At 51.3% G+C, this 18,409-nt stretch overlaps 1 protein-coding gene across 3 annotated transcripts in view; it reads left to right on the top strand.

Annotated features, from left to right (window-relative positions):
- Positions 1-2,744: 2,744 nt before the first annotated feature.
- CPEB1 (cytoplasmic polyadenylation element binding protein 1) overlaps positions 2,745-18,409 on the top strand; it is a 38,347-nt gene continuing 22,682 nt past the window's right edge. For 2 of the 3 annotated variants that reach the window (XM_066328638.1, XM_066328637.1), the window contains exons 1-3: positions 2,745-2,825; positions 8,333-8,510; positions 17,787-17,975. In XM_066328638.1, the coding sequence (XP_066184735.1) occupies positions 2,811-2,825; positions 8,333-8,510; positions 17,787-17,975 (382 nt within the window). In that variant the 5' untranslated portion in view covers positions 2,745-2,810. Of the gene's footprint in view, positions 2,826-8,332; positions 8,511-17,321; positions 17,522-17,786; positions 17,976-18,409 lie in introns of those variants that run through there. The other variant, XM_066328640.1, reaches the window with a different exon arrangement.

The raw sequence follows: 18,409 nt of genomic DNA, 5'->3' as shown, positions 1-18,409 counted from the left end.
CCCAGATTCCCCCCATGCCAGGCTCTGCCAGCCTCCCCAGGTGGGAGGAGGTGACAGGAAACATGCAGAATCTCTCATGGGGTGGGTGGCTGCTGGGTCCTGGAGAAAACCTGGCACATGGTGTCAGAGCGAACCCCCTGGGGCAGGAGGTGCTCAGTTGGACCAGGGATGTGAGAGTCTTGGGAGGGCTCCAACTATTTATTCAAGGCAGAATTGCTCATGCTTCAACCGCAGAAATGCCTGCTACGTCAGGGCTGGGTCTGTTCTGCAGTGTCACTGGAGGGATTCCTGGGACCAGCTCAGGGATGCTTTTCATCACCAAACCGGGATTACAAAAAAAAAGAAACATGACTCTTTATTAAGACCTCTCCTCCCAGCATGGCCTGGGTGGGATTTCAGTGAGCACTGGCTCTCTCTATCCAAAGCTGCTATCCAGGCCTGGCTATCCAGTCCAGCACAGAGCCAGGCCGGGCACCTGAGGCAGAGGATGAGCAAAGGATGTGTGGGAAGGTCTGAACCCCAAACTGCCTCCACTGTCACAAAAAGGGTGAAGAGCTTTCTGTTTTTTCTGGGTAAGAGATGAAAAAAACACCTTTATGTTTTTTGACAGGTGAGAAATCCCTGTCTGGAGCAGCAGCACCAACCACTGGCTGTCTAGTGCTTGTTCCACATGGAAAAGCCTATTCCCACAAGGACAGGGGCTGAAGTGGCAGCTGCCTCACAGAATGCTGGGAGTCACAATGATGCCACCACCCTATTTCCCTTAGGGAGGCTGATTTAACCCTTGGGATCCTATCCCCTCATGGGCTCAGTGAGTGCCACAGCCTGTGTGTGGAGAGATACCAGCACACTGAAGCTGCCCTTGGGGACCCCACTTTAACCCCCTTAGGGTCCCCTTCCCTCAAGGAGGGCTCAGTGAGCATCCCAGCCTGTATGTGGGAGCTGCCAGCACTGAGGCATCCCTGAGAGTGAGGCTGTAGTCAGGCATTTCAGTGCCACCCCTCCATTCCCCTTAGGGGGACTGATTTAAGCTCTTGGGGGTGGTCTCATTCTCCCATGGAGAGCCCGGAGAGTGCTGAACCTGTGTGTGGAGAGCTGCTGGAGCCAAAGGGGCTCTGGAAGGGTGAAAGCCAGGCACCACAGCACTGCCATCACCCCATTTTCCTTGGGGAACACAATTTAACCCGTTTGTGTCCAATTCTGCTCAGAGTGGGCTCAGTGAACACCCCAGCCTGTGTGTGGCAAGAGGCTGGGCCCCAGGGGTTCTGAAGCTGAAAGCCACAGCACTGCCACCATGCCAGTACCTCAGAGGAGCTGATTTAAGTCCTTAGGGGCACAATGTTAGTCCTTGGGGACCCCATTCCCCCTAGAGCGGGCTCAGTGAGCATCACAGCCCATGTGTGGGAGTTGCCAGCACTGCTGCTACTCTTGGGAAACCCGATTCCCCTTGACAGGAAAGATGTGTGTTCATGTACTTACAAACAATTCCATGGATGAAGGTTCTTAATGTCTGCCAACTTCATGCCACAGGTTTGTTAGAGAAGCCAGTTTGACTCCTGAAACAGACAAAAGGTCCATACAAGCTTGAGTTTCTGAACCTGGGTGGGAAAATTAAATGTTTAAAGGGGGAATATGTGGTAGGCTGTACCTTCCTAGTACCTCAGCGTATGGGAAGAAGGCAACATGTGGCCGGGAGTTTAGGCTAAAAGGAGGCTGTGCCCTCCAAAACCAAGAGAGAGAACTCCATGGGCATATGCCCCAGGGGACAATCTCTCACTTTATTCGAATAAAGTTGCAGGACTCCTCTGGACACTGGCTTTTCGTAGTGTGAGTTTCCTGCACACCCTCACAGAGCACTCGGTGAGCACCCACCCTGTGTGTGGTGAGGGCCCCAGAGGTGCTGAAGTGAAGAGTCAGAACTGCTACCATCTCAGACCCCTCAGAGAGGCTGATTTAAGTCCTTAAGTCCTGTCATCGGCCCCTGGGGTCTCGTTCCCCTCAGAGGAACACAGTGTGTTGCCAGTCCTGAGCTGTCCCCGAGGGGCTCCAGCTGGGCACTGCGACCACCATCCCACTCCCCTCAGAGGGGCCGACCTAACCCCTCAGGAGTCCCATTCCCTCATGGGGTGTTCAGTGAGCACCACAGCCCGCTAATGGAGAGCTTCTGGCGCTGAGGTGCCCCCAGGGGGCTACAGCAGAGCAGCACAGTGCCACCACCACCCCACTCCACTCAGAGGGCCTGATTTAATCTCTCAGGGCTCCCATCCCCTCTAAGGAGGCTGAGTGAGTACCACAGCCCACGTGTGAAAAAATCATGACACTAAGCCTGCCCTTGAGGACCTCAATTAAACGCCTAGGAGATCCCGTTCCCCTCACAGCAGGGGCACAGGGAAGTGCCACACCCTGCACGTGGCAGCTGCCAGCGCTGAGGCGTCCCTGGGAAGGTGGCTGAAGGCAGACAAGACAGCGGCACCACGCCACCCCTGAGGGGGGCAGATTGAATCCCTCGGCTGACCGCAGGCTGACCCCGTCCCCTCAAGGCGCCCGGGGCGAGGCGGCTCCGCGGGGCGGTGGCGGGAACCGGCCGACGGCGGCGGGCAGACGCCACGCGGCCGGCGCGTGCTCCGCGCATGCGCCGCAGCCCCGCCCCTCAGCGGCACCCTCTCCCCTCCCTCCGCGCCCCCACCCCCCGCACAGCCCGGTTATAAAACCCGCGGGCCGGGCCGGCCTCTCCGTCGTTCCCGGTGTCCTCGGTATCGACTTGCTTCGCCTCTGCCGCGTCCTGGGGCCGCCCGCCCGCAGCGCCGCTCATGGCCTTCCCGCCGGTGAGTGCGAACACGTGCGGTCTCGCGAGGCCGCCCCGCCACGTGGTTCCAGGCGGCGGTGCTGCCGGGGTGTGCTGTTCCCGCCCGTCCCTCTGTGTGGAGAGCGGGTGGGATCCCCGGGCCCTCAGCACGCCCGTGGAAGGAGCTCTCCCGCTTCCTGTCCGAGCGCTGATATAGGCTCCCCGTTCCCTTCGGACTGGCCCCGAGGGGCTCCTGCTGCTGAGGTACTCTTGGGGAACAGGGAGCTCTGGCGGAGCTCAGGCTCAGGGATCCCATTAACTGACCGCTGCTTCCTTCAGGGAAACGCCGGACGAAACCAGTTCCTAGCCTAGCAACCTGTTATCCCACTCTTCTGAGGTTTAGGGGGATGAAGCTGCTCTCAGGTTTGATGATGGGGTATGTTTTGGCTAGAGCGGGAACTGGTACTCGTGCAAGTTTTTTTTTCCACACTTTTAAATTACCTTTTATAGTGTATAAGGTGACCTGAGGTGCTGTTTTATTTTTAAACCATGTGCTGAAAGTCTATGTAGCGTCTGGTTGGGGATGGGGGGTGGCACAGGAAACTCCGTTGGTAACTGAGTATGGACAAAGGTGACTCTTCTGGGTGAGACAAATCCGCTGAAAAACAAGGTTTCTTTTTAACGGTTTGTTGTTCCCCAGCTGCAGCTAATTAACGCTCATTACTGGCGCCTGTGTGTTGGGTTAGCAAGGAGTGCGGTCACCTGGAGTGAGGCCTCAGGTACAGCTGTGCACAGGCTGGGAGCTGGGCTCAGGGGAGAGCTCCAGGACCCTGTTGCTTTGCTTCAGTTCGTCTCAACTGGAACAGTCTCCCTAAACCAATAAAACCCTAATTCAGCTTTGACAATCTACTGCAACAGGTAGCTGTGGGTATTGCTTGTGTACAAAGCTGCTTGTGAGTGATGGCTTCAGAGTGTTTTGCTTAAAAAAACAAAACAAAGCTGCCTTCATGGTGAAATGCCTTTAAAAACAGGAATTTTGGTGCAAACGGTGTTTTTCTGAGGTCAGTGCTCCCGTGTGAATTAAGTCTTAATTCTAGTCAGGTGTGTTCAAGGCATCTCTACTCAGTAAAGCCTGGGACAGGTGCTTAACTTTAGCCTTGCTGATGATGGGAGACCTAGTGCAGCCTTGCCTAATTTTGGGGTGGGAATGTGTTGCTTGGTGGAAACAGTTACACCAATGTCATGTTTTGTGGGGTGTAGCTGACTTCAGCTCAGGAAGCAAAGCATACCAACAAAAAAGGATTTTTCTGACTTGCCTTTCATTGAAGTATGGAGCCATCTTGGCTTGGTTGTGTTGACATGGGTGCCTTTTAACAGTGTCTTACATTTTGCCTTGGGATAGAAAGCCCTCTTGGCTGTAGCTACAGCTCCAAGAGCCCCTCTGGGCACAGCGCTGCCTGGGGGAGATTTCTATGGAAGATGTAAAAAGCAAAGTCTGGATTGTAACTGATGGAGGTGGTGTAGCTGAGCCTTGCCTGCTCCACAGCATCCCCAGAAGCTAATGCACATCTTGGCTATACTGGCAGGCAGGCTGTGTTTAATGACTTCCCTAAGGATTAGGCTATCCTAATCCTGTGCCAGTGCTGTTGTGATGCTGCAGGTTCTGCCTAGCCCTGGGATTTCATTGTCTCTAGGTTTCCTGCAGGTGTATGTGCCGTGAGGCTGTGGAGGTTCCTCATTTCCACTTGCCTTGGACAGCTTTGGGGTGCTCTGCTGCAGAGGTGTGTGTTGTGCCACTGACTGAGTGCTGCTGGCTGTGCCTGGAGTGGGCCCTCCTGCAGGTAAACTCTGCAGGCTGTGGGGTCTTTTGGGGGAATGGGAACTCCAGGGACCTGCCAGCTTCCTGATGCACAGCCGGCAAACAAGAGCTCTCTGCCATGGTGGTAAGGCTTGCTGGTGCTCTTACTCTGAGGGAGGGGAGCTCCTCTCTGTTTCTTGGCGTTCCTTTTCTCAGTTCTGTTTCTCTGGGTTGCAAGAGGGGTCTGGAGCCTTTCAGTACGCTCCTTGAAACCCCAGTGTTCTGGGAATGGCTTTTCCTGCCCAGATTTAAGTTCTTAGTTGAGTCAGGATGTGGAGGACTGCCCTTCCTGCCTGAGCTTCATCTTGCTGTGTCTGTGTATAATGCTGCTTGGGTCTGTTTTTCTGACCTCCAGTGGCTTAATGTACAGTCTCAGAATCGTTTGCTCTGTGGCACTATGTGCCTGCCGCAGAGAACTGAATTGCCCTTCTCCTTTGGCTCTGATCCAGGGGTTTCCCTAGAAAGCGATCTGATCCAGGGGCTTCTAGCTGCCTAAGAAACTGGGTGTCTTACCAGACGTTAGGAAATGGTATTTGGCTCCTGATGGCTTTAAAGCACACGTCAGCTGGATCAGCTTCTCCATTCACTTGTTCATCCCATGACAAAACTGTCTGTGCCTCTGGATTGGGATTGTGAGGTGCAGCAGGATGGAATGGCTGAGAATGACTGTTGGGTCACTGGTTACACCCCTGGGCGTCTCAATGGTGCCAGGAGAGCCCACCGGTGCTGCTTGACTGGTGCCTTTGGAAGCAGAGGCGATCTGTAGTTGATAGCTGCAGTGTGGAGGGCTTTCAGGGGAAGCCTGGAGAAGGCAGCGTGCTGAATTTACCAAATCCTTCCAGGTGGGGTAGGGAAAGCCGATCCTACCTGGGCTTTGGAGTGCTGTGTTGCTCGATGATAGAGCAGCACCGGCCCTGGAGGCGCAGCCCCAGGCGTGGTGTGCTTCCCTGGGCTTTGGGCCTCCCAGACCGAAGCACTTGGGTGGATTCTCCAGTTTGCAAACTCTTGCATTCATCCTGTCCAGGCTCTTTGGGGTGGTTTGCGCTCTGAGTGCTCTGGACACTTGCGGAGCTCTTCTCAAAGGAGCATCTTTAGGCTTGGGGGAGAGTGAGCCACGAGCCCTTTCTTACAAGGGCTTGCAGTGCTGCAGTGTCCCAAGGATATCCGTACAGTCTAGAGTTAAAAGCTCTCTAGCAGAAGGGGTTTTTGTGGAAAGGCTTGGCTGTGTTCTCGCTGGTTTCTGTTCCTGTTTGGAGCAGGACTGGTGCTGCCGGTTGTGGAGGCTAAATGAGAAGGAGCGGGGTGGGGCGTTCAGCTGCCTGCTCCGGGTTATTTAGTCTTGCTAGTGCAGACTCCTGCGGAAAAGCTTTGCCTCCCGCTGGAAGTGGTTCTTTTACAGGAACGGGAGTAGAATGGGGAGTTTCATGCTTGTGCCAAGGCAGCCTGATGCGGCGCTCCTTTTTATTAAAGATGACTGGCAATACTTTTGTAATTTGAGCTTCTGTACTCCAGCTGCTCTTTATAATGATGACTTAAAGCCTGTTCTCTCAGCCTTGCAACTCGCTTTTAGTCTTACGTGTTTCACTCTTGTAAATGTTCCCAGAGTACCAGCGCCTTGTCTGACGGTGGGCTCTGTATAAACCATGCGTGAGGGTGCGGGTGTTCACTTCTTTGAAATGGTTCTTAATGTCTCTACCAACTTGAAGCCGCAGGTTTGTTACAGAACCCAGATAGCTTGACTCCTGGAAACAGAAAGGGTCCCTACAAGCCTGAGTTTCTGAGCTTTGGAGGGAAAATGACGTGTTTAAAAGGGGGAATATGTGGCAGGCGGTTCGGGCAGGTTGTACCTTCCTAGTACCTCAGCTGATGGGGAAAGGAAGAGGGCAGCCAACGTGCGGCCGGGAGTTCAGGCTGAGAGGAGGTTGTGCCCTCCGAAACCAAGAAGGAGAGAACCCCGCGGGCGTACCCCAGTGGACAATCTATCCCATTATTCGAATAAAGCTGCAGGACTCCTCTGTCTCCTTTATGGACACTGGCTTTTCATAGCGTGATTTCCCTGCACAGCTCTGAGCACTTCAGTAGCCAGAGGTCCCAGCCCTCAGCGCTATAGAGATGCTAATAGTCCTAAACGGGCTGGAGTTCTCCAGCAATTGTTCAGCTCCCGCCTGAAGGCACCGTGCGAGTTGACCGCTCAGTAGCTCATTCCTCCTGCTTCCAGGACTGAGTTTACTTTGCTTTTTAGATAGGGGTAGGGAGTTGGAGAAAACGATAAGATCGTGCGCGTCTAATGACGGTGTGGGGTGGAATGTTAGTGCCAGACACGGCCTGGGCTATTATTCCCGTCTCCACGTGAAGCTCAGTTTAGACCAGCCTTCTTGAACGATCAGCAAGGGGTCATCTGAAGGTAAAACCAGCTCGGTGCTTTAAGACTTGTCTGCGAGTGAAGTAGAACTGGAGGTTAGTGATGCCTGAAAGTTGCAGAAGCACATCCAAGAGGTGCCTGCAATTAAGTGTCTTCTTGACAAGTACAAATGGTCCAATTTAGAACTTCGGTGTGTGTTGGAGGAGGAGGGGGCTCGTTTGCTAGACTTGGTGCTCTTCAGCTCTTTGGGTTTGAGTTTAACTTGATTTAATGGCCGGTATTCTGCTCCGGAGGCCAGGACTGGCGGGGTTGTGCCTCCCTGCTCCTCTCTTTAAACCGATTGCTCGGCGTGTTCGGGAGCAGAGCACCGCAGTGGCTTTTGGATGGCGAGTAGACCCGTCCTCGGCCTCAGAACGTTGGGAGCGATGAAGATTAGCGGCTTCTAAATTGTCAGAGGCTCAAATGTGATGCAGCTGCTCCCGAACGAGCCTGCATGTCAGTGGCTTGTGAGCAGAGCTGGGAAAGCAGCTGCTCTTCCCGGCTCTCTGGATCGGCACCAGGGTGTGGGAGAGGTTTGATGTTTCTCAGGCAGAAGCTTTACAAGAGGTAGTCCTTTTTTTAGGATGGTAGCAAAAGCTTGATGCTGGTTGATCTATGCCCATGGAGGATTGTGCTAAAGCAGATGGTTTGGGGTAACTACCTTTGTGGTCAGGAGCTGCTGCCTGAAAAGGAAGATCAGGATTTTATCTTCTGCCTTTTCTCAGTATTTGGGGCTGTTTGATTAGCTGGGAAGCAGTGTTGTTTGGGTTTTTTCTGCAAACCTGGAGTGGCTGCTGCTGACTCAGATCATTCCAAGATACTGTTTAGAACTCCAAAATGGGTAATGAGGTGAGCCTTGTGCTCCTGTGTGTGCATAAGAGGAGCTGCTTGTATCTGCCTGGAGCATGAGCATCCCACTTGTCCCTTGGTGTCAGGAGACAGATTTGGGGGTAGAAGGTGTGTGCCCTCATTAATCAGATCTCTGCTGGTGTTGTGATGTGCTGGAGAAAAAACAGCAGGGAGCTGTGTTCACAGCCCAGCTGGTTTGGTGTGACTCTCAGTCTAAAGTCCATCCCTGTTACTTGTGTGTGATGGGCAGTGCTCCGGTGTGCTGTGCTGACAAATTGCTGACCCGTTTGCTTAATTGCTTCTTTAATGCCAAGAATTGGGTTTGAGTGTTGCTAAGACCTAAGCTAATGTGAATATTGGAGGCAGTCCAGGCTTTCCACAATGTGTTGAAAGCTGAGTACTTGCCTATTTGACATACATACTGGTTCTTTTTTACCAGAAAGAAGATCCTGTGAGGAGCATAAAAGACTGCTGGGATAGCCCGAATGCCCCTGCACTTTCCACTTGCAGCAATGCGGATATATTCCGCCGAATAAATGCCATGTTGGACAACTCTCTGGATTTCAGTGGAGTCTGCACCACGCCTGTCACAAAAAGCAAATGTGACATCCTGCCAGGTGATGGAGGGGGGCTGCTGGAGTTGGGAGGCACTTGGTGGGGCCTGGTGAACAGAGATGGTGATGGTGGCAATCCTAAGGGTGTTGCATGCTTGGTGCCAGGGGGCTTTGCTTGTGTGCCCGAAATGAATAATCTATGTATTCCCTGGCAGTGTGGGGGTGCCTGGGAAGGCTTGCTCGCCTTCCTGTGGTGCTGTGGGTCACTGTGGGCAGGATGTGAGTGCTCCCTGCCTGACCTGCCAGCTCCTGGTGGGAATGCCTCCAGCAGACTGCTTTAGTCTGTCTCTCCTGGAGGCTGCATTCATCTGCTCTCAAAGCTAGCAGAGCTGAATTGCTACATACGTTGAATTTGCAAAAGAATTTTGGAAAACCGTATTTGCCACAGGTCAGTTAACCTGCATGTAAGAGTACAGGTGGGTGTGGACTTTGCTGCAAAGCAAGCTTGATGAAAGCTTGTGATGAAATCAGTGCTGCAAGCTTCTGTTTCCTCCAGGCTGAGGGGAGTGGGCACATTCTGCTGTCTCAAGACAGAAGTTGTGTGCCAAAGCAGAGAGTGTTTGGTCTGGTCTTATTTTTATCCAAGTGAAGGACGTGCTTTTGTCCCTTCGCAGCAGCTCAGGTCTGCCAGTAAATGTACTTGTGCCTGATTCTCCTTTTGCCAGCACCCCTCTGAGCAGCAGTGCTTGTGCCAAGGATTTGGGCACTTGAAAAGGATTGCTCTTGCCTCTCCAGCCCCTGAAATACACAATAAACACTTCGGCCGTTATTGGAAGCAAACTAGCCCCTCAGGATATGTCCCAAAACAAAGTGGGGAGTGAAGGGCCGAACCTCTCCAGCTGATGACCTTGCAGGGTGCTGTGGGCAGAGCAGGTTTCTCTGCAGTCATGTGGAGACAGGGCTGCCTTGGCCTCATGGGTAAGCTGAGGTTTAATAAAATGGGTGTGGAAAAAAGCTCTAAATGAGTGTCTGGGCACCTTGTCGGTCTGTTTGATGCCTGCACAGTGCGACTTTGTTCTGGACTCGCGTAATGACTGCTACCAGATGACTTCCAGTGCAGCTTAATCTCCTGGGTATTTTGAGGACTTAGCAGTGTGGACCAGGGGCTGATCTGGCCATGTGATCCCATGCTGATGCTGCAGGAATACCAGCGGAAGTGAATTGCTTGCTTCGAGGCCTGGATCCATGGCCAGCATTGCTTGAAACCTGCCTGGTAAAGTGGCATTGGAGGCTATGCTGGCTACTTCTGAGCAATGGGGTAGTGAATATTAACTGGTTCAGGTTAGTGGTGCATTTTTAGAGATTTTCTGTTGGACTGAGCTGGTTTGCCTATTTTTTTTTATCACCTGGCACTGTAGTAACTAGTGCTGTATTTGATGTGGATGCACTGGAAGCATAAAGGAGAAATAAAATACTTTCCTTTATCTCCTTGCAGTGAGTTCATGAAGGAGTTGTTTCTGGCTTCCTTGTTGAAATCTTAGCTATAGCCCTTCCTACTCCATTTGGAATGGAACTATTTCATAGAATCTTAGAACATGTTCATGGTATTTTCTGACTGAGTTTCAGCTTGTGATAGTTAACCTGGTTTATAAAGGAGACATCTGTGTGGTAGAGCAGATTGGTCCTGTGAAGATGTGAGTTAGTTCTGGTTTTAGGTCTGGGCTTAAGAGCTGGCACAGCAACTTTGACTTGCGGTGCTGTATTTGACTTCAAAAACTCTTCTCTGAGGGATGGAGGTGTTTGCCTGGCACTGAAGTAGAGCTTGTTCTACTGCTTTTTCTGTCACTTACTTTGGTTTTTCCTAGGCATGTCTGGACCAGAGGGTCTTGCTGGTGATGCCTTGTCGGGAAACTCTTGAGTTTCCCAGTGGTGTTAAATGGTTTGTTTCAGGAGATCAGTAAGTCCTGTGGAAGACCTCTCATAGGGCGAGTACATAAGCACTTGGATGTAAGAATGAGTGCCTTTCTCTAGCAAATGTTATTTTTGCTGCAGGGAAGCCAAAGTTGTGTTTTGGGGGCAGCCTAAGCAGCTGTTTTTCCTGCTGTGGCAGCTGAAGACTAGTGTCACCAGTGAGTGCTGGAGACCAGGGTGGGGGCCTTGCTCAGCAGTGGCTACCCGGACAGGAGGGTCTCAGCTTGTGTAAAATCCCTATACAGTGACACAAATGCTTGTGATGTTGTGAGGAAAGAATTCCTTGCTTCTCAAAGGGTACTGCTGCTGAGGAGGGCTGCCTTTGGGTAATGGAAGTGTGAAGGTACTGATAAGAGAACAACCTGGGCCAGCAGTTACCAGCTGTAAATTCGTGGATGAGTCAGCATCTGCCAAAAGTTGGCAGCTCAGAATTACTGGTTTCTTCGCAGTCCCAACGTTGTTTCCTTAATGTTGGAGCTGGGACCTCTGGGTAGGTAAGGAGGGCCTGAATGTGACAGCTCTTCAAGTTTTGTCCTGTCTTCGGAGCTGAAAAGTGCAGCAACTGCTCTTAATGTTTGATAGTGAGAGTCTTCTCTATGAAAAAGCTGTTAGTGTGAGCAGGAATGCGAGTCCTGGGGCATCTGTGATTTATAAATGGAGGAGTTACTTTGACACCTGGACCCCAGCCTGGGCTGTACAGAAATTCCCACCTGCTGGCTGTAAGGCTGAGCAGCTGATTGCTAAAATTCTGAATATGGTGCAGGTATATGGGTAGGTGGTTAACCCTGGAACAGGTTGTTGGAGCTGCTTGTCTTGCCCTTAAATGAATTTCTGGATAGGTCATCAATGGAGCAAAGACCCTTCATCTCCTGTGGTGTTTTGTCATTGCTCCAAGGCTAGTCACTTCTGAAGAATTCCTGAATCTGTTGTGCTTTTACTTTGTGCAGGACCAAGTGTAGTTAGACTAGATTATCATGGAACTCCTTGCTTTGGGCAGGCTTAATGGATCTGGAGATCCACCATGAGTGTAGTAGCTATAACAGGTGAAAGGACTCTGTTTTTGCAACCTAAACTATTTTGATGGCAGAGCTTGGGGAAGAGTCTTTATTCCAGCACTGAATGCTTGGACTTTAATCTCTTTGTGGTCCCTCAGGCTTTTCAGTTGTCATCCTTAGGTCAAACTAAATTTATCCCGGCTTGGACTTGTGTTGAAGAAGCCCCTTTGAGCACTAAGAGGATTACACGTGGTGAAGAGATGGCAGAAGTTCATGACCTGTCATTAATGCTATTGGGAAGCACGTGTGGAGACACTTTACTGGGCTGACGGTGAGGCTGTGCTGGGATCAGTCCAGCAGCAGCTTGAGCAATGTGAGAGGACAGGCTGATTCAGCACTCCTGGATCCACGCAAGTCAGAGTGTTATCCTCTTCTGGGCAGAGCTGGGGCTGCTGCTGCAGGTTCAGCTCGTCACACATTAAGTTGGATCTCTGTAAAGATCAGTTTTCAGCTGATGATAAGCCTTGGTGAACTTGGTTGCCTTGTCAAAGCCAACCAAGTGTTGGGATGCCCGGGCTGTCCCCCCTGCCCCGAGGTTTGTGGGGAGCTCTCTGAGCACCAGGCTCAGGGTGCTCTTCCAGACTTTGGGATGCAGTGGTTGTGGGGAGACCTGTCACTGTAGAACCTGTCTGGTGGCTTCTGGGACAGGGTCATGGTGCTTCACAGTTGTTGCCTGTCTGGCTGTCTCAGTCCTTTCTGGAGAAAGGCAGAACTTTCTCAGTGCATGCAGGCTTTAACCTTTAGTGGCTTTTTGTGTGGTGCTGGAGATGGGAGAGACGATGTGGCCTTGACAGAGGCAAGAGTCAGCATCTCCTGCTGGAGCAGCTGCCTGTCCTTGAGCAGCTGCTTCGCAAGGAATGTGGTTTTAAGGTTGTTGCATATGTTTATCACCTATCTGAATAAGAACGTGAGCAAGGGCAGATTCTTAACTGGCTGGTGGTTTGTTTGCCAGGCTTTAAAGCTGGGCCTTGCTGGGTGGAAGGTGCTGCTACCTACACTAGCTTTTGAAATCACCCTTGTTCTTTTGCATGCTTGTTCTTGATTTCAACCGAAGGCAGTTCTTTGTTTAAAAGGAACTTTAAAGACCTGTAGGTACCCCGAATGTCCCAGCAACCGCTGCTCTGTCTTTCATTAAGCACTGCTCATTTAACAGCAACAAAGCAGCTATTTTGCTCTAACTTGTCAGTCTGTAGTGTGAAGAAATGGGAGATGCTTAAATGACTTCCTTTTGATGGGAGAGGCTTCAGGTGCCAATTTCAGTGTGTGAAGGCTGTTAGTTGTGGCCCATCAGGCTTTAATGACTCTGTGGCTGCTTTATTTAAGGAAAACTGAAGGACAAATGCAAACCCAGACTAGCTGATGACTAAATCAGCTTCCTGTTTGGTCTTAACTGCAGTCAATTAATGACCTATCCCTTGTTTGGTCCTCCAAAAAGTGTCTCTGATAGTGTAATGTAAATTTGACTGCTCTTCCGTGCCTTGCAGCCCCAAGGAAACATTCCAGACAGCATGGATGCAGCTGACCTGATATGCATAGACTTGGATCAGGGAACAAAGTCCCCTAGGATACAGAGACCCAAAAGGTAGCTCTGCTTACCTGGCGGTACTGAGACAGAGTGAGACTGTTAGCAGGAGCTCACCTGAAGCTAGCAGAACCTTCTGCCTGCCCCAGAGAAATGCTGGATGCCAGGTACACATCCAGAATAGGGAAATTGCACACCTGTGCCCCAGAAGAAGAGCACACTTGCTTCCCTCGGTCTTGTTGGCCTTAGGGTTTAAAGTGTCACATGGCCAGGTCTTTGCCTATATAAGTATGATGCTTCTCTCTACTGGAAAGTTGCTCTAGTAATTGGCTTTTATATGAGATGTGCAGATGGAAGCAGGTCAATGTTCTGCAGAGCAGGAACTTAGCCTGGAGCTGTTGTACTCTGCAGTGGTCACAGACTGGTGGTGTTCCTGAAGATCCAGCCGTTTTCTGATTTGTACTGAGCTCTGTCACTGAGGTTTTGATGCTGTAATTCTGTGACAGTCTCTGTTACTCTTGGAAGAGGGAGGTAGACCAGCAAGACTGTTGCCTCTTGGTTTCTGAAGTAGCTGTTTGTCAGCTGCTCAAGTTTTTGTGGTTAGGGAATAAGGCAGACTCCTCCATCTGGCTGTGAAACAGGTCACGCAGCAGCGTCTCCACTTCAGGAACTTTTCAGATTACAGGGGAGATGCTTAGTTCTGTTTCAGAAAAACCTCTTGTAACTAGTAGGTTTATGCTAAACAAGTGCTTTTCTAAGTCTCTGATCTGCACTGCACTTTTGGAATACAGTTGGCTCATCTGAAAGCTTTCACTTGGGTATTTGTCTTGTAGTGTGCAGTAGGCACTTCAGAGGCTTAATTTTCAGGGATGCAATTCCCAGCCTTTACAATTGGAGATGTTGAGAAGTGCGAAAGGCAAAGCAATGCTGTTCCTGTCTGCTGCCTTCCTATTTGTCATCCGAAGGCTTCTCTGGGTTTGGTTTGGAAGTTCAGCCTTGGTCAGAGCTGTAGTCCAATGGGGTGAATCCCTGGTTTTGTCAGTGAATGGAGCTTACAGCTGAGCTGAGCTTATCCTCCTGCTGCCCTCTATGCTTGGGGCCCACATTCAAGGAGGGGTTTAATCTGTATTCAGGCCCCGATGGAAACCAGCATGTGGGAGCACAGGGGGAGCTGTCCTGGCTATGAAGGTGGTAGGAATGGGATCTGACTTGGTTTCATGTTTGCGTAACCATTCTGAGAAAACCCAGAGGAAGAAAAACTGTTTGCTGGATTGTTAGCTGCCTATCCGGATCTGGAAGGCTCAAAGATCTGAATAACTTCGTGCTAGATTGAAGCAGCACCTTTCCAGGTTGATGGCACAGAGATGCTGCTGCTATGGGCTGGGAACTGCATCATGCTCCCTGCTCCCTTAACCCACAGCCTGCCTGTGGATGACAACTTCTCCTGCCAGGCCCTGTGGATCCTTCCCACGCAGGCTTAGCCTGTAATTTCCTAAATGTTTTCTTGTTTGAAGTGCCTGGTTGGTGCAGCCATGCTGCATACTGGATCAGGGGAATGAACGAGGCTTAAAACTAACTCCCTGTGGCTTGGTTTTAACCAGATGAGCTCCCCAGCCCAGCTTCCTGTTTGGAAACTCACCTGCCTAAAGTGTGCTGTGGGTGGGGAGGGTTGGCTGGGCTGGGGCTGTGGGAGCTGTCCTTGCCTGCAGGTGAGAGCTGAGCACACCTTCCAGAGCCTTTGGAGTGTCTTAAATCCAGAGCTCACAGTTAGAGCCTGGAAAATGCAGTTTTTCATGTGGGCAGTGGTTTGGAAAGCTGTCTGGCCTGTGCTGCAGTGTGACTTGGCTACAGGGATCTCCTGGACAGGCAAGAGGGAGTCACCCAGGAGAGACACTTGCTCCAAGGCCCCAGTGAGGGAGTGTTTTGTTGAGGACTTTGTTCTCATCATACTGTTGAAATCAAACCCAACAGGCTTGGGAGGCAGCAGCTCAGTCTCTCCCAGATGCTCGGGCACGAGCCCAGTGCAGCACTGCTCCCTCTGCCAGGATGGTTGGCTTCCAGAGGCAACTCCAGGGAAAAATCCAGGTTGGAAGGGCTTGTGCTGGTGGTTGGTGCTTGGAAAAAACTGCGGTAAAGCATTTGGGTTGGGCTGTGTCAGGTTACAAAGTGAAGTTATTTAGTATTTGGTAGACATTTAGTTATGAATAACTTGGTTATGACTCCTGTAACTGAATTTTTGTCGGAAATTTAATTCTTCCTGCTCTAGTGTCTGATTAGTTTTTTCTGCCTACAACAATTGATTGCTTTGTAACACATCTCCAGACTCTTGACTTTTAAAAATAACTAGTCCAGAAGTCTCTTCTCTTTGTTTTTTTTAGTTGATATTTTGGCTGGATGACCTGTATCTGCCTTTCTGCGTATCCTGGCTGGGAGTATTAAAGGGGAAGCAGCTTGGGCTGGCTGTTGGCTTCTGATGGGAAAAAGTCTAATTAAAAACTGCTGGTTATCTGAGTGGATTCTGCTCTGTGCTTCTGCAGTTAGAGCTGTAACTGGATTGCAGAGAGTTTGTTTTTAATGTGGATTGAAGTAATCAGAGGGAATCATGGATCTCTTGCTTGGATCTGATTTGGTTTGATTAAACAAAACAGTTTATTTCCTGAAAAATGTGGAGAGTGAGGGAAAATGTGGCTGGACCCTGCAGAGTGAAGGTCTCCTGTCATAGATAAGAGTTGTTCCCCATTTTCTTTATTTCTTCAGTCGTGGGTTTCATCCAGACTGTTGGGATTCAAGTTGTGCTGTGTGTCATTACTGTGTCCATGCTTCCCAAAAGATGAAGCCTGGTGGGAATTATTTTTTGAGACCTAGCAAGATCCCTGGTCCCCAAAGGATAGGGAGTCTCCCGCTGCCAGGGATCTGTGCACAGCACTTGTGCATTTTCATAAAGGCAGGAATGTTACATATTCATATGGACAAGTTATGGTTGCTGTGGGAACTGAGTTGGCTGAGCACTGTGTCTTGATCCTCTCCTCCCTGTGTTAGAGATGTCCAAGCAATCAAAAAACTATCTGGGAAGAATTGATGCAGGGAAATACCATGCTGGAGATGCAGCGTGATGCTGTCAGAGGAATAGATGCTGTTACAGGTGCTTGGTAGTAATGTGACTGAATTGGCTCTACAGCTTCTACTAGTACTACTAGGAGTAGGAAACACTGTGGTGGATGCTATCCTGGTGGAGTGCTGTGGAGGAGGCTGAGCTGGGAGGGGGGAAGGTGACGTGCTGCCAGTAGGTTATGGTTTTAAATGCTCTGATCCTGCCTGTAGTGCCTCAGTCCCCTCACTGGGATCTGGGAATGCTGGTGCTCCCAAATCGCCATGGGGTGAAGGCAAGTGTCCTGCCTCTGGCAGCAGTGACTTGTGTGTGTCACACATAGGGTTCCCCAGCTGCCACCTGCCTTTGCCTGGGCTTTGCTCATGGGCATCCAAGTGACATGGGCTGTGGATGCAGACAAGGAGGCCAGGAACACTGTTGGGCTGTCTGGGATGGCTGGGGCTTCACGTGAGGGATAATGTGACAGACTGGAGCGACTGCAGCGCCTGCGGAAGAGCCGGGAGCAGTGTGTGGAGTGAGGTGTACATCTGATGGCACAGTGGGAGGCTGTGGGGGCAGGGGGAGGAGGAGGAGACAGCTGCTGCTGCTTGGGAGTTGGCTTATAAATGCCCTCTGACTCAGATTTCGGGTAGCACAGCTGAGCATCTTGTGGTTTCACCAGCCCCCAGATCCCTGCGCTAAACTAGAATTCTCAGACTATGAACCTGCTGTGTTTCCTTAGGCTGTTGGCACAGGCTTTAACCAAGGCGAGAATCCACATCTCCAGTACTATAGGCTTGTGAACACCCTGCCGGGGAGGGGAGGGCTGGGAAAGGGGGGACCAGGCGAGTGAAAGGTAAACAGGCCATGAGAAATTCCTGATGTGAAATGGGTCTGCTCAGTCCTCTTCCTCCTGTACTGGCAGGATGCACCCGCTTGGGCCGGACTGGGGATAATGGGCTGCTCTCCGGGTACTGAGGGTTGAAGGTTATCCTTCTTACTCAGGGGTAAACAATGCCGAGTCAGTGAGGCACAGTGGCCAGGCTCAACCAAACAGATTATGCCAGCAGAATTGCGAAGCTTTGCATCGGCTCTGAATCGAAGCCAGCAGGTGGAAGCTGGCCAGGACTAAAGTGTTTTTGGGTTTTGTGGGTGGAGGGAGGCGGGGACAGGAGAGCTGGGTAGCACTAAAACTAACTGTGCTCTGTCGCTGCTGCTCTCGTCGTTGCTGAGGGGATTGCTGCCTCCAGCCTGGTGTCTGCTGTGCCGACGAGCCCTGCTTTGTGCTGCCTGCCTCCCCTGATTTACTGGAACTGCTCCTCTTTCCTCCTGCTACCGTCTTGTCTGTCAGGGGAAATCTTATCCTTTTTTCTTACCTTTATTTTGTAAGAGCTGATGCAGTTCTCTTGCATGGCTGAGTGACGTCACTGTCAGCACAGTAAGCATCAGCAGCCTGGTCACATGCTGACCCAGTCAGTAATGCAGACGGGATAGGAAGGTGGAGGGGCCGAGGGGGGTGGGGGGCTGGATTCTGGACATATGGTAGCCCTCCCTTTTGGGGTGCAACTGCTGGTTGCAGGAGCTGTGGCTTCAGAGTGGCACGAGACCTGGCTTGGGGCTTAACGCTTTGGAAAACTCCTGCTTTAAAAAGAAAAAAAGCAGCCCTGAACTCTCAAGCTTCTGTTTGTTCTCCATCCGAGCAGACATCCAGGATTCTGAAGAAGCAGTGGCAAGCAGGATGCTCTTCCCTACGTCCCCGCAAGAGTCTTCCCGTGGCCTCCCAGACACCAACGATCTGTGCCTTGGCCTGCAGTCCCTCAACCTGACAGGGTGGGACAGACCCTGGAGCACCCAGGACTCTGACACTGCAGCACAAACCAGCACACAGTCCGGTGAGTCTGCTGACACATGCAGCAACAGTTGTTGGATTGTGTGTGTGTTTTTGGCTGGTTTCAAGCTAATGTGGAGCAATGTGCTTGTGTAACAGGGCGCTGGCGGTGGCTAATGGGGGCTTCTTGAGCCGTGATGCTTGTGTAATGTGACAGCTGAGTTGGGGAGGCTGTGGCTGCCTGTGCCACAGCCCCCTCTGCTCTGCTGTCAGCTCACTGCAGATGAGAAGTGCCCGGGGTTGTTTTGCTCAGAGCTGTAATGCTTCTGGAGGAATAACCTCACCAGGAGAGGAGAAATCCTCTTGCTGTGTTTGGAGGGAGTGGGTGGGGGGTGTGGTGTCAGGAGGCTGAACACGCTGGGTAGGAGTGAGGCTGAACTTCGCTCCGGCAGCCTGAGGAAATCCCTGGTGGCAGGGAGCTCTGCAGGTGGGGGGAGT

The sequence above is a fragment of the Sylvia atricapilla genome, chromosome 13, assembly GCF_009819655.1.
Source record: "Sylvia atricapilla isolate bSylAtr1 chromosome 13, bSylAtr1.pri, whole genome shotgun sequence".
Lineage (NCBI taxonomy): Eukaryota > Metazoa > Chordata > Aves > Passeriformes > Sylviidae > Sylvia > Sylvia atricapilla.
Note: the sequence above shows the minus strand (reverse complement) of the source record. Positions and strands in the feature narration are given on the sequence as shown.